Raw genomic sequence first — 15997 nt, 5'->3', positions numbered from 1 at the left:
ATAATTACCCCCGGAAGTGCCTGAAATGAATGAGTTAAATCTTATATGAATGTAAGAAAGAAGGACTTGGGTCATTCTTACATTCATATTATAGCGCCCTCTCTCGTCCTTCTCTCATCTCTATGGCAGAATATCATGTATATGATTCAAAGAACGACCCAAGTCCATCACACAAAATGGCCTCTCCACAATTAATGTACATGTAGGTAAATGTTAATTGTCATAATACTATATGTTCTAATTTGTATATACAATGTTGCCTTCCCATCACAGTTAAATTGATTATTGGACAAATAAAAAAGATATGAAGTTTTTTGAAGTTTACTCAAAATGGTCTTCCATGGACTTGGGTCGTTCTTATATTCAGATACTCAATTTCCTTTTACACTATAGCCTGGCCCTACCATAAGCGGATCCAGAGGGGGGCACCCCAGGCACGTGCACCCCCCCCCTCCCATTTTTTAAACAAAAGAAATAAAAAGAAAGAAAATGAAAGGGGCGCAGGCACCCCCTTTAATTTTTGAAGAAAACCATCTTTGTCAGCCGATTGTAATGGCAGCAGAAAATTGCGCTGAAGTCTTTTATTTTTATTTACCGGCATTTATTTATTTATTTTTTGCTACAGTAGTCGACCAGCCGATGAATCCCGTACGTGGCAAGAGGAACGGAAAAATTGCGTGCTGAAGCATTTTGTTGTTTGTTTTTTGTTTTGTTTTGCTTGTCAGCCAATGAAACCTGGAAGTGGAACCAGAAATATTTTTGGCACACCCACTTTTCGGAATTCCTGGATCCGCCCCTGCCTACAGACCTAGGCCTACATTTGATTTGTAGGCCTACATGTACCGGGTACCTAACAAACCTACAATTACAAACAATGTATCCCATGTTTTAAAAAGTGTGATAATCCGTTTCACTATTAGTGAAAAACACCTGTTCTCCCTATTTCTTTTATTAAGAACTTTTTTTTGGCACAATGACTGAACAAAGCTCCACTATAAAGTCCCCAAATGTTGCTATGCTAGAGAAGCAATTATCAGTTTACAGAGACTCCAACCCAAAGTACCTTCTGATCTGGAGATTCTCCCGCCTGAAACCCCAAGCAAACGGGAGACTCAAAGTTGATGTGTGCGAAGCGCGAAATTCCCAGGGTTCTAGATGCTCTCTGGTGCTATCTAAGGCTTATTTTTTCAACATACGATAGAAATATGTAAGAAATCCTTTCCAACGGGAGACAAAGAGCCAGGGCGGGAGAAATTAAATCTCAAACGGGAGAACGGGAGATTTTGCAAAAATGGGTTTTCGGCGGGAGATCTCCCGTCGAAAACGGGAGAGTTGGAGTCTCTGAGTTTACAGAGTCTAGTGTCAAGCAATTACGTTCTCTATTTCAGTATATTCTCCATTTCAGTATGTACATATTTCACTATTTCAGTATGGTCTTGCAAATACTTAATTACTCAAAATTGCACCATCTCAATATGGTCTTACTCTAGATCTAGTCTTACTCAATATTTCTCTATTCGATTTATATTTATTTGCTTATCATTTGATCAATCTATAATTCTACTACTACTAGTACTGGGAAACACTGAACTCATTTTCCACTTCATAGGGCAAGACAGATTATTATGTATATCATTCTAAGAAACATATATAGATTTTGGAACTACGAGGTAGTATATATTTTGTGCGGGGTATTCTGCAGTTAAGCCCAGATTTTTTAAGATTAAATTGTCTAGCTACGACACACTGCATTTTCACCATTATTTTTATCTTTATGTATTTGAATCAGCGACAAGTAGCGTCCGGAAACGAAGACTAGGTAGCACACCAATCAGCTGATGCACAATGCAAACACACACGACAGATAGAGCGATCTCGTGGACTGCCGAGCCAGTAGCTTACCCCCATAGATTGTGGAACACACTCACAGTACGACCGCTGCGTATGTGTTGGTGGTCTGAAGTCGAGCCTGCCAATGCTGTCTGTGCTTCGTACGTACGTACGTATGTTGTGTGCGTGTGAAGCGGGTCGGTCGGGACAAGAGTATGTCTTCCAAAACGGTTGGCATGAAGAAAACCGAAAGATCATTTGTTTTCTCCGACATGCAGATCCTCAGAGCCCTCGAAATACCTCGTAATCACCACGCTGTAGATTGCACAAGATGACAGTCATTCGTTCCCATCAAATTTGAGGGAATTTGAATGAAAGTTTTGCGGAAACTTGCTATGACGATAGTGCGAGACGGACCGACAGCTTGTACGGACAGACGCCATTGCAGCATTATGCTTACAGCCGGTACATAATGTCAATAGACCATTCAGACGTTACGTGCATACATTTGCGCGAGAGACGGACTGGGTCTCATTGCCTATGTGAGATGTGTTCACACGCACGTAAACAGACAGACGGACACGTCACAGGGGATTCCAACCATTTCCAGACATATCACAAGTTCACAACACATCATTACCAGCTAGCATAGCGACCTATCGTACAGTATATATCTACCCTTCACACTCTCAAACAGATTCAATCTGCAATAGACCTATTAAATAGGCCTATAAAACATTGCATTTAGTCAATCGATAAGTGACAGACGAGGTGAAAGACGAGCTTATGACAGACACGAACAGAAACTGACAAGCGAGGAGTCGAGAGCCCCCAACCCTATTAGTATTAAACTGGTGCCATTCTCGCTTATTTTGTGGTTAGCGCTTGTAGTTGTTCAGCATTCTTTATTATATCAATAAACAATGTAACATGAAAGGCCTAGGTTGTCTCCTGGATTGAACAGGAGGCACAAGGCAAAGACAAAGGACAATACAGAAAAACATGTAAATACATCATACATTGTAAAAAAAAACACACACTCAGTTACAGTTACGTACTCACAAGCAAATTGACCAAAGATACATTTATACACAAACGAATTAAGATATGCAATACATATACTTAATTTCAAAACATACCATATTATTAGAAATAATGCAACTTCATCTCATTCTATCATTTTCATTTCTTTACGTTTTATATAAATCATTCTCGTAAAACCTTTCTCTCTCTCTCTCCCTCCCTCTCTCTCTCTCTCTCTCTGCCTTCCCCTGCTTTTCTTATACCTTTCTTTTACTCCATTACCATTAATTCACTTTACACCTTCTTAACTTCTTCTCCAAAAACTCTACTTTAACTTTCTGAGTAAAAATAACAACGATTAACAACACCAAATCCTATAACATCACATCTAACATATCATATACTACCAATGAACTACTCTCTAAAAAAAAATCGAGTGAAAATTTTCACTCGAAAAAGAGTGAATACAAAAAAGAGTGAATTTCGAGTGAAATTGGAGTGAATTTTGAGTAAAAATGCTCATTTTCACTCATTTTGGAGTGACGTCAGGGATCACTCGAAGATTTTGGAGTGATCCCTGACGTCACTCCAAAATGAGTGAAAATGAACATTTTCACTCAAAATTCACTCCAATTTCACTCGAAATTCACTCTTTTTTGTATTCACTCTTTTTAGAGTGAATATTTTCACTCGATTTTTTTTTAGAGAGTAAATCTCAAATGCTTTTTTCCTTATATAAACCTAAACATAGTAAAAGTCCTTTTTTTCTGTGTGGTGCCTACTTCGCCACTTCCCACTTGATTTTTCTCATCCTGTCCCAGCCCTACCTTCTGAAATACATCACTTTCACTTATCTACTCATCTCATTATTTTTATCTAATCATCTCATCTATTCTTTTGGGCGTTGTTCAACAAAATGCGCTTGAGAGGCAAATCCCTTCACAACATCTATGTAATTAGAAATGTTCAATCTGAAATAGTGACGGATATATGCACTTTGTAATGTTCCCATGACGTACGTGGTGACATGTGTAATTGCTAACTTATACGTGAATGTTTGTGAAAATAAACAAACTGAAACTTAACTGAGAGCATTCCATCGATTTCAGGTGATGCGTCATGATATAGGCCCTATACACGACCATAGCTGGTTAGTGACGGTCATGACGATGAAAATTGTTGGACACCTGGGGACCGTTTCATGAAACTTTTTGTCAGTGATTTACACTGACAACTGTTAAAAGCTACTGAAATCCTTGCGTCTGATTGGCTGATAGCAAATTTGTCGGTGAAAACCTCCGACGAACACGTTGATGAAACGCCCCCCAGATCGGCACTCCTCTTTCCACTGCGTGACATGACCGTTTTTTTTTTTCTTTTTCATTGATTTATGAAATGAAATAAGTTTTATCAATGTTATGTTTAGAACCTATATTCAGAAAACAAACACCGATTCTTCTTTGGCCTTTTTTTTTTTTTTTTTTTTTTTTTTTTTGATTATCATACGAAGGATGATAATTCGAAAAGCAACTTCTACAGTCACGGACTTTCGCCGAATTTCCCAACCATACGGTCGACGCAATAGGATGGGAGCCGCAGGGCGAACGGGAATTGGCGGGTGCTGCTTGAAAGGATGACCCCTAACTTTTTGGAATGAGTGCATGCGCATATGTACCCCTGGCGTGGTGAAACAGTAAGCAAATCTTTTATAGCAAACCACCCAACCCAAACTTTTGTACGTACATGACATGCAGATCTAGGCCTACGGTAGTCAGTCAAGAAGTTGACCAGAAAGTACTGCACCGCGCGTCAATATAAGAGTAACTTTGGTAAAAATCTGGATGTCAGCTGCCGTTCCCCCCCCCCCCCCGAAATTTCTAAACTCTTCTTTTTCTTTGAATTTGGGAATTACTTATACTAAGACGCAAACGTGGAACAAAATATGATATATATTGGGAGTAGACATTATGGTTTAACCATTCGCTTATGAATTTCCCTAATTTTTTTTCCCCTTTCATTTCTATTGCGATTGGTTATTTTTTCCAATATTCCAACAAAAAATGTGCACCAAATCGTGGATACTTTCTGCAGTATAAAATGCAACATGTCCCTACAGTGGATGAAAAAGGTACATCTACCCCTGATAAACCCTCCACCTCCACACTCTCGGTACACCCTCATCAAAGACTGGCTTGGCACCCATCATCGCAACAGTGAAGACGCACATGAAGAACAAGAGACGACACTATAACACGATCGATTTAGATAGTCAACTCATATGCTCCTTGAGTATCATTATGTTTATAAATATTGTAGACTTTTTTAATGCGAACATCGAATAAATGAGAAATCGCAACAACTATCATGGGGCCCTTCAAACAAGAAATTACTTGGTCTGTTTTTGTTTTTATTTTTTTGCTACTTAAATGATTATTACTTCTTCTTTTTTTTTGATTGAAAAGTTTCTGAAAAGCACCCTTCCTATCCTAAATTGTGCATCAGATTGTTGAATTTCGATTCTAATATCATGAAAAAAATCCCTCGTGTGATGGGAGTGGAGATGCTCTCTTCCTTGCTTGGTTGCTGGGCTTAGACGGTAAAAACTGAAGACTTGTATATCTACAATTATGAGAAACGAGCAGATGAGAATCTTGTATTCTCGAATTCCCATGAAAGATTTAGAATAAAATCTGTTAACAAACTTGTTGTCTTTCTTATCATTCTTATTACACGTCTTCATTCCTTTTTCATTTCTGGGTGTATGTGTATGCGGTGGTGGTGGTGGTGGTGGTGGTGGTGTGTGTGTGTGTGTGTGTGAGTGTGTGTATGTGTGTGTGTGCGCGCGCGCGCGTGTTTGTGTGGAGGGATGTAGAATTATATAATAATCAGGCAACCCCGAAAGAGGTCTGCAAACATAACCCCAATCACTGCATCATGTATCAATATAGTAGCTCGATTTTTTTTTCTATTTGAGGTATTAGTTTTTGTATTGTTTTGTTTTGTTTGTGATTTCTTTTTATTTTCATTGTGCTACACGCAACTCATTATTAATCTTCTTACCTTGCCTATGAGCTATCTTTTTTTTTCTTGGAGGGGGAGGGGGACCCTGTCAGTGATTGTTTCCGATTTGGCATTTCACGAATTCTGCGACACAACTCGTCATTTCCCGTTGCCGAGGTATTATAGTATACGGAACCTGTTATTAATCAACTTTGAATTGACGTTTATTGCATTCTGCAACTGAACCCATCCCCACCATTTTTTCCCTTGCAAAAATATAGTCGGGGAAATCTGTCATTATGTCTGTGTATCATGTGCGACAGAAGAGTCTGGATTTTGAAGAGCGTTGCCATTCTCCTCGAATCGTCCGGCCTCTGACACGCTCTGATTCTAAATCTGGTTGAGCGCCATCTTTTGTCTTTTGATTCTCCGCATTATTACAACTGTTTCATGTTCCGGACATGTGAAAATGCCAAACTGCATTCAAGTCGACTCCTGAGCTGTTCGGACTTATTATCAAATCTATAAAGACTGTAAAATAAATGAATCATTGATTTTTAAAGTAAACACGATCTTACCGAAACACTGCATTGGTTGCAACGGTTACCATTCTCCAGGCAGCTAAGAGATTACGAAAGACGATTATCGTCATCATCTTCATACAACACTCCCGTTGGTTCGTAAAAACTTGAAATCACATTTTTGAAAATCAATCATTTAAAAACTAGTTTACACATTACTACCCCCTTTCTCCAAATTTGCATTATGTTATTGCGATCAACTTCAGTATGCTTCTTGAAAAAGAGATCATGGTATATAATTATTGCTTGAGATGAAAGTTATTGATTCAGCTTTTAACTTTTTGCGAGATTCTGTCTTAGAAACCATTTTATTCTATAAGAGGAATTCAAAGTTTATTTGATGAAAATCATTTTTGAAATGGCTGAGATATCAAAAACAAAGTAAAACATCGCGATCTAATAAAAGATGGGTGCCATCGATTATTAGGAATGCTTTGTTTTGGATATCTCCTATTTCAAAGCCAGTTTTCATCAAATAAACCTTGAATTCATTGCAACTGATTGATAAATTGCCCTGTATCGACGTAAATAAGCACTGAATATTGATCAGTGTTTAGTAGTAGCCATGATTAAAAAATCATGGGCGTACATACTCGAGCGGGATTCGAACCCACGACCTCCTGATCACCAGACAGGCGTCATCTCCACTAGACCACCGAGCTTTCGCCCGACAGCAAGGTTAGCGTTGGCTCTAATCCTAATCATGCAGCGGGTACTGCGTAATATTGAAATTCATGAAATTCTTCCATCGAGATGCTTTCATTAGGCGTTTTCACATCAGCCCGATAAAAATCCAAGCTCGAGATATTTTTCGCGATCGCAAACTAGCGCGCTATTTCATTACCTATTCCCATCAGCCCGAACATTATCAAATAGCGCGCTAGTTCGCATTATCCTGCTATTTCGGAAATTTCCCGAGTTGGACTCAAGAAATTTTCTCGATCAATTAGCGCGCTAATTTGTGTTCACATTATCAAATAGCGCGCTATTTCGTGATCGGGTTAATTTCCCAAGTCAGAAAATAGCGCGCTATTTCGAAACATCGGGCTGATGTGAAAACACCTACCGCAAATGATTGACAAATTGCCCTGCATCGACGTAAATAAGCACTGAATTGATCAGTGTTTAGTAGTAGCCATGATTAAAAAATCATGGGCGTACATAGATAGTACGCCCATGGTTTTTTAATCATGGCTACTACTAAACACTGATCAATTCAGTGCTTATTTACGTCGATGCAGGGCAATTTGTCAATCAGTTGCAACTGAAAGCATCTCGACCGAAGAATTTCATGAATTTGAACCTTGAATTCCTTTAGTAATATGATGTTCTTTCATATTCCATAAGAGGGTTCTTATCTCACCAAAAAAAAAAAAAAAAAAGAAGAAAAAGTGGGAATGTGAAGCCGGCCATGTCAACCAAAACTATCATCCCTCTACAAAGGAAATCTAACCCCCCAAATAAATAAACAGTTACTTAAGATAAAGAGAAAAATATTCGCTATACAGAACGGTAAAAAAATGAAAGATAATAGGCATACTGTACTTTTGAAATTTCACTTTTTTTCGGGAACATTTCTTGCCCAGTCCTTCTGAATACTCAAATGAGCGAGTTGACGATGTCATACTCTCACAATTTTTCATGTATATAATTGTGTAATATATGAAATTAAGAAAAAAAAATTGTTATTTTTAGCTAATACAAGTAAATGCATGTTCTCATACCAAGATATATCAGAGTTACATTTAATTTGCTCTCTTTATTTGGGGTGGTTTTAAGGCAAGTTTCATATCTATACAGCTGAAATATGAGATTTTTGTCATTTCTGTAAAGATGGAATGAATAAGATATTGTGAGAGAAAGAGCATGACGTCGTCAACTTGCTCGTTTGAATATTCATAAAGACTTCTAGTCAAGAAATGTTTTCCGAAAAAAAAGGGAAATTTCAAAATGTCATAATTTCCTTATTTCTCATCCGATTTTTGTAATTTTTGTGTCGTTCTGTAAGGCATATTTTTCTCATTCATTTAAAGTTTATCTATTTTTGGTGTGGATTTCCGTCTTGATAGCCTTCTCCATGCACATATCTGTTCGTCGATCTATTGTAAAAGATCTATAAAACCGGGACTCGTAAAAAGAGCATTCTGCCGAATTATTGATTAAAACCAGCGGGAGGCATGTGAAACGGTGAAGTCATTGTAGATTCTAGGCCCTATATAAATGTTTTATTGTTGTGATTTTGATCATTATCACAGTTCTGTCCCTATTTGTTAATAAGGCCTAATGGTGCAATACCATGTACCTCGGGCAATTACATGTCCTGTCATGCAGACAACAACGACAAAATGAACCAATCAAATCGAGAAAACTGTGCGGCAGTATGTCATATTCTCAGTTGTTTTTTGTTTTTTGTTTTTGTTCTTTATTGGCTGATATAGGAACTACAGACTATAATCAAATAATGATTCGAAAAAGTCAAGAAGTTTCACCTATACTAAAATAGAAACCCTTATATTTAAACAGGTCCGTGCTATGTGGATACAATATACTGAGTAGTAGACACGGGCAGTTAAATTGGAATTTAGCACGATTAGTTTTAGCATCCAAAAGTTTTTAAAAAGTTACTGGTTCACACGGCTAGCACTCCCATATGCTCGATGCGGTATACACTCAAGTTTGTGAACCCAACATTCGCAAACGTAAACATGCATGCATTCTCCGCTTATTATATATTGGCATTAGGGAAAATGCACTTCCTTCTTTCTCGAATCTCCCCGCTACTAATTCGACTGGACCTCATCGGCCCCTACGCTAAACGCCCGCCACCGCACAGAAGGACCGTACATGGATTGTAAGTCGGCGGGTCTCTGTTCTTGAATTGGAGCAAAATTTAGCGAGGTCGAGAAAAAAAATCAGCTGACAGGTGGTGGTGGTGGTCAATTAATTGTACAATGCCTGTACAAACGCGGATATCAGTGGTTGTGACGTGATACGTGGAAAGTTTGTGATGCGAAACACGAACAACGTTGAAGGGCGACACTTCGCGACATGTCAATCCTCTGCAATGCGCATTCGGAGATCTCACTGACATTGCTCGTACTTTTTCACGATTATATGGCGAAAGATTCCAGGAGAAAATCGTGAATAACGGTGGAATCGGAAACCTTGGAAACCTTGGATGGCCTAGAAACTCTAGACACGCCGTTGGTGGGATTTATTGTTTGGGGAGTATCTTGGATAAGGACTTGGTCACTTGGATTGAATGAAGGAGCTCGCCAGAAACTTGTGCCGCAAGTAGTAGGCCCGATGTTCCGTGCAGATGATTGTGTAGTAGCTGGATAGTGGTGGTGTTTATTACCAGCAGCGGAATGGTCTTTTATCTGGATTTGTAGGGATTTTGTGTAAGTTGTGTGTGAAGATGGTGGCCTGCGCTTCGTGGTAGAATACGGTTTGTAGCTGTTACCATTAGACTGTAATCCCCTCTTTGGTGTGGAAACGTGATTACATTCCTTTTTGTTTTGACCTCTTTTTTTTTCCCTACTAACTTGGTACAAGCCTTTCTCATTGAAAGTTTAGCGATCTATCGCTCGAACAATACGCCTACCAATGGGGAGCGAAAAGGGAAACTACCTGTGGCGGTGAGGTACGGTAGTCCGTTTGTGTCCACTACTGCAGTGTCTCTGGGCTTGCACCTTCAGCGATCGCATGTGTGTTCACTCGTTTTACTCGACGGTCAGTACCCATCGACAGAAAGGGATTTTCTTGTCAAACAAGGGAGATATACTTCTGGACTTGCCCCTGCAGCGTTTCTTCATATCTCTGCTCGATCTGTAGACTGTGTACTCAGCTTGGATGATATATTTGATGTTGGGATTACCATAATTTGAGTGGGTACGTGGGTAGCTCAAAATGGCTTCACCTTCAGCAGTGGAACAGAGATTAGCCTATTGGCAAAACTACAAATATTATGAAGGACATTTGAGCATCAAAGTGCAGAGAACGGTAAGATTCAGTTCTTTGGTTTTTGTGAAGTAGACGTAGACATCTACATGTATCTAGTATGATTATCTATAGTCTATAGACTGGTCTACATGGAACTGTTTGAGTCTATAAAAGATGAAATATCTTGCGAAAACAATACATTTCAACCTTTGTTCTGAATATCTTCATACTCTGAATAAGGTGATGTAAATTTTTATTGTTCACTCTGTCTCAAATACATCTGAATGTGTAATTCTTAGTTTTATTCCTAATTCTTTCTTTTTTTGAGGGGGGGGGGGGGGCAGATTGCTAACTTTTAATTGATAGCCATGTTTATATAAATGAAGTTAATGTACAGATCTGTGAATTACAGTAAGATTTTTGTTTTAATGAAGAAACATGATCTGTACAAGTGTAATTAACTTAGAGTAAGATACATGTAAGTTGTCATCAACCACAACACAGTAATGGCATCAATGTGTGATAGACTGAGATTAATTCGAGAATTGACGTGAAATTGGACAAATTATATTAAATTTGTTAAGTGTAGATGCATATGTGCATTGTCACCCACATGCATCACAACATTGACGAAGCACCTTTTCCCTTGTTTCGTCTGATGAAGTGACTGCAAAGTATCTTTTAATTGCTGAAATGATAGTCATTTGTTTGCTTGTCAGGAAAGTTAACAATGCTTGGAAAAAAAAAAAGGTTTGTAGTCGCTCTGCTCAATGCAGATTTTATTTTAACCCCCCCCCCCCCCCCCCCCCAAAAAAAAAAGAGAGAGAGAGAGAGAGAAATAACAGAATGTGCAAACAGGATGTCTCCCTTTCATTCCCCTGTCGCAGTTAGGCCTAAAGCATTGTTTCCAATGTGTTGGTTTTTTTTAATGATGATTTTTTGAGATAATGAGAAACCTCTCATGAACGCAAATATAATTCTACTATTTAAGAGGAATTCAAAATTTATTTGATGTTAATTGGTTTTGAAATGGCTGAGATATCCAAACAAGAGCCATCCTAATAAAAGGTGGGACCCACCTTTTATTAAAAAATTTATCATTTTACTTTGTTTCTAATCTCAGCCATTTCAGAACCTTTTTTAATCAAATGAACTTTGAATCCCTTTGATGAACATGCTCTTTAACATTCCATAAAGTGGTTTCTTAGTATAAATCTCACAAAAAGTTGAAAGCTGAATCCTTATCTCAACCAGTCCTATATCATCCTTTTAAACTATAATACTGTATACGCTGTTATTTTTGCGCGTGAGAAGGTCACGGACATTTTCGCGAGATGTTGTTTTCGCGAATTGACACGGAGGCCTTCATAAGCGCACTACTACCCTAGTGTATGGTGACATTTTCGCATGTTGTTAAATTCGCGGTCCAACTGTAATTAATAACAGCTTATACAGTACTCAGTTTTACTATACATGCTGTACTGATAGTCTTTGTCAAAGGCCCTCTGGCTGTAGTGATTGCAAGAGGATCAAGCAGAGTGTCAGTATACTAGTCAGGCCACTCGCAATCATGAGCCATGAAACATAGCAATAGAGCCTTTTGAGATATCTGTCTGAATTTCTCTACCACCTACTCCATTGAATATTATCAGATTTTGCTACCAGTCTGTGGTAAACAGCAAAAATCATATGGGTACTAATCAACACTGTTGTCTATTTAAAGCTCATGCATGTCAAGACGTGTATGTTTTGCACTTGAACCTTGAAGTAATAATCCCTTTCAGCAGCTCCTCGGAACTACATGTACATTTTGTATCCTTGACACCTGTACAGCAAATTGAGCAATTTCATTGGTCCAGGGATGCATTTAGAATTATTTATTTTATTCAGTGACTCATCGATGCAAGAATATGTATTCAGTTGAGTGTAGCACAAGTTAGCCTTTCTCTGGCCATGGATAATAATAGTAACAATCTTAGATCTCGTTATAATCATGAATTATTTCAAAACAAATCTATACCTCACAATGTAAGGATTATTTCCAAAGAATAAAATCAGCTTCAAAATGTAGTTGAGTCTCTCTCTAGCTCTTTTCCCCATCATACTCCTCCCCACTATCCACTCCACCCCTGGGATGCCTTTACCAGGGAGGCAGTGCATAACTCCGTCAGTGGTGCGAGTGGGTGGGTGATCATACTTTTAAACCATGACATCATACTGGTGGGCACCAGTAATATGTTGATACACTTATATCATCCAGCTTTAATGCCTCTCCAAAGTTCAGATTACATTTACATTACATGATCAAAAGATTAATTCAGATTTAAGAGAATAGTGCATCGAAATGCAATTCCACACTATGTCCAAGTTGGTCTTCAGAGAAAGAGTCAAAATCAGATAAACAGAACATGGCGTTTAATCAATGGTGTTTACGTAGCGTAGGTTCATTAAGCGGGGTTCCCACTATCACGATTGGCGCCACGATGGCGTGATGGTCTTATCAGATTGTATCAGATCTTAAGGTCAATCGTGGCAATCGCGTTAATCGTAGGAAAATTTTGGACGGTTCAAAAATTTTCTACGATTATCACGATTAGTTTTTGATCGTGATCATCTCATCAGATCGTCTAGGATCGTATCCAAACGCAGCAAATCTCTTCTAATCGTGCTTCTTAATCGTGTTGATCGGGAACGACTTTTTCACTTTACTTCCGCTTATCATTATTATTATTTTTTGCCCATTTGCCCTTATGTTACTCATAAATTGATTTATTTTGTATTCTGATAGGTGGTCGCCTGCATCTTTAGATTATTTTTCCAAACGGTAAATTCTATGACGGTGTGGGGTTTAATTGTCGTAATTTTTAAGGTACATTATCAAAATAATTTTTTTAATGATTTCATAAAATGAAAGTTGTATTACAGATTTTTAGATGTTTTCATACATTATGTTAATGATGTTTTCATTAATGAGTTGCTATTACCATTATACAGACACACAAAACAGGATATGGGATAACTTTTGTAACCAAAACAAAAAATGAGCAAAAATAAACTGGCAATTGTATGTCTGCACGTATTGACTAAAGTCAGTACAAAGATGAGAATAGTTTAATGAATCGTGCTTGAATGGGTACATATCAAAGGCAAATGGTTTATTTTTAAAAGTATATTACCGAGTATTTTTTTTTTTTGGGGGGGTGCAGTATCCTGCTGTTTGTGTATTGTGCATAGTAATTAAGAGTTCTTGTTTCATCAGCCATCGTTTGACCCCTTTACATCTATTTTGACACTTATCAATGTCTTTTTTGTATGTTTGGTAGCACATAATTTTAGAGGAAAATGGTTATATTTAACTCTCATTATTACTGCAAATGTAAAAGTGACCATTGTCGTGGATGCGAGATCACTCGTATGATTATGACAATGAAGATCACTCTTATTATTTTTCACAGTTAGTTATTCAATAAGTGTAGCAATATACCCCTGCGAAATAATCTTGCGTAAAACCTCCTTTTTTGTTAAAAAGTGACATCATTTTGATTAGGGAATCACTTTTCTGTTATGTGTGTGTATCAGTTATGTTAAACATTGTTAAGTAAAACACTAAATCAAGCCGAATAAACCAAACTTTTAATAACCCATGAGATAACGACATTTTGAAATAAAAAGGCATATGATACATATACTTTGCGAATATGAAATTGAACACATAAGCAATACTATCCATTCGGCCAACTTTCTTATATCGAGCGTATATAACACACAATACTATGTTACATAACATTCAAAATGATCCCATCTTTCTTAGCTTCCATTTCATCATGTAATTATTTTCTTCATGTATTGGAGAAAGGTCATTTTGTCTTGCTGTTTGTTTTTTTCTGGGGAAGAGGGGCAATCATCTGATTTTATGTATTTGGGTTCGTTATTTCATTCTTTTTTTTTGTGAGGGGGGAGGGTGAGCATGTCGATTTAATAATCTATTAATTTCTTTACGCTTAATGTTAGACGAGGGAATATCTGAGGTTATGGCTGGCCTGGGTGCTGTTTTCTTTCTGATAACATAATCGTTATTAGCAATACTGCAAAGGTTACGTTGTCATCATCGTCAACCTGTCAAGCCTTGCCATCATCAATGGTTGTGGATAAAGTTAATAGGCCTAATCACTCTGCATAATTTAAGGGAAACAATAAATCTATCGTCAGCTGGACTATAATATTCCCATTCGGGTCCAATCGCGTCTTAAATGGGGGTCGCTTCTGATCCCGATCGTAAAAGATATCGTATCTTATCTCAGCAGCCCGTATTGGTTCGCGGTATTCGTATGGGAACGTATCAGTACGTTGCTGCACGTACCAGATCGAGGATCCTGATCGTAATGGTCATGTTAGATCGGTACCAATCGTGAACTCAATCAGGACAATCCTGTCGGATCGTATTTGAACGGCAGACCAGATCGTGACAGATCGTATCGCTTGAAATAGACCAATCGTGACCATATCGCATCCAAGCGTACCAACACGTATTGACTCGCATAACCTCGTATCCAAACGTGATATTTCATACGAGTTCAACAAATTTTCCACGATCAGTTACGAATGTCCAATCGTGGCGTTCGCAATGGATCGCACGATAGTGGGAACCCCGCTTTAGAATTAGATACTGTAGAACAGTATTAAGATATGAGCCACAGCTGCATATGGGATGTACATGTACAAACTAGATGAGGTGGCGGTGCCAATGCCTTGAAAATTGCGTGTGCAATTCAAGACCTTTACAGCTATTGTAAAAGAACTTTTTTTAATGCTCAAAATAAAAGGAAAGTTTCATCCTAACTTGCACCATTCAATACATGGTATGATAGAGTATGTATTTGTAGAAACCAATGCTGTGGACTGTTGAGGCATTTTATTGCCTTTTTTTATACTGCATTATATTTGGTATTAGCAGTGAATATAGATTTGTTGCTCGAAAACTATAAAGGTACAATGTACATTGACATACAGTAGGGAACTTTGAATCACTATTCTACACTTGCTGCATTTGATTCAAATTTTAATGCAACATTCGTCACTTTGTTTGCTTGTTTTTCTTCTTTTAAAGAAATTGACCTGAATAAAGAGTGAAATTATGCTTCTGAAATAAATTAAAATCACGCCTGAAGCACAAAGCATTAAAAGAACTTGCGCTAATCTTATGATGTACAAATGTAGGTGAACAAATAAAATGAAAAGTTTTTGTGTGCAAGTACTGAGATACGAATGTATTTTCTGGTGCAAAAATGGAATTGGATGCAATGATGTGCATATTTTCTTAACTCTTCTGTCACTGTAAAAAAAGGAGTGTTATCTCAAAGCAAAAAACAAAAACAAAGATAAAAAGTTGATAGAACATTTAGGAGGCAGAATGAAATGACCAGTGGAAAATGAGTTGAAGTAATAGAATATAGAATACAAATTTACTTCTAATGTACTTTGATACTGATGGTCCCATCAAACACCAGTACATGTACAACATTGGTATGTCAACTTTTGACTATCTTCATACTGTACTTTTTCAAAGTGCTTTGGCCATGTTGTTATCTCATCATTTGACAGTGTCACACCATTGTTCATAA

At 37.8% G+C, this 15997-nt stretch overlaps 1 protein-coding gene and 1 non-coding gene across 5 annotated transcripts in view; one reads left to right on the top strand and one right to left on the bottom strand.

The window, feature by feature from the left end:
* Window positions 1–7023: 7023 nt before the first annotated feature.
* On the bottom strand, window positions 7024–7096 carry Trnat-ggu (transfer RNA threonine (anticodon GGU)). Its single transcript has one exon. It is a non-coding gene; the product is annotated as a tRNA-Thr (tRNA).
* Window positions 7097–9195: 2099 nt separating this feature from the next.
* Window positions 9196–15997, top strand: part of LOC139745549 (uncharacterized) — an 85050-nt gene continuing 78248 nt past the window's right edge. For 2 of the 4 annotated variants that reach the window (XM_071655944.1, XM_071655942.1), the window contains exon 1: window positions 9198–10436. In XM_071655944.1, coding sequence (XP_071512045.1) covers window positions 10344–10436 — 93 coding nt within the window. In that variant the 5' untranslated portion in view covers window positions 9198–10343. Of the gene's footprint in view, window positions 10437–15997 lie in introns of all 4 variants that reach the window. The other 2 variants (XM_071655941.1, XM_071655943.1) reach the window with 2 other exon arrangements.

This window comes from Diadema antillarum, unplaced genomic scaffold, assembly GCF_040938485.1.
Source record: "Diadema antillarum isolate AM-2024a unplaced genomic scaffold, OU_Dant_1.0 seq00001274_RagTag, whole genome shotgun sequence".
NCBI lineage: Eukaryota > Metazoa > Echinodermata > Echinoidea > Diadematoida > Diadematidae > Diadema > Diadema antillarum.
Note: the sequence above shows the minus strand (reverse complement) of the source record. Positions and strands in the feature narration are given on the sequence as shown.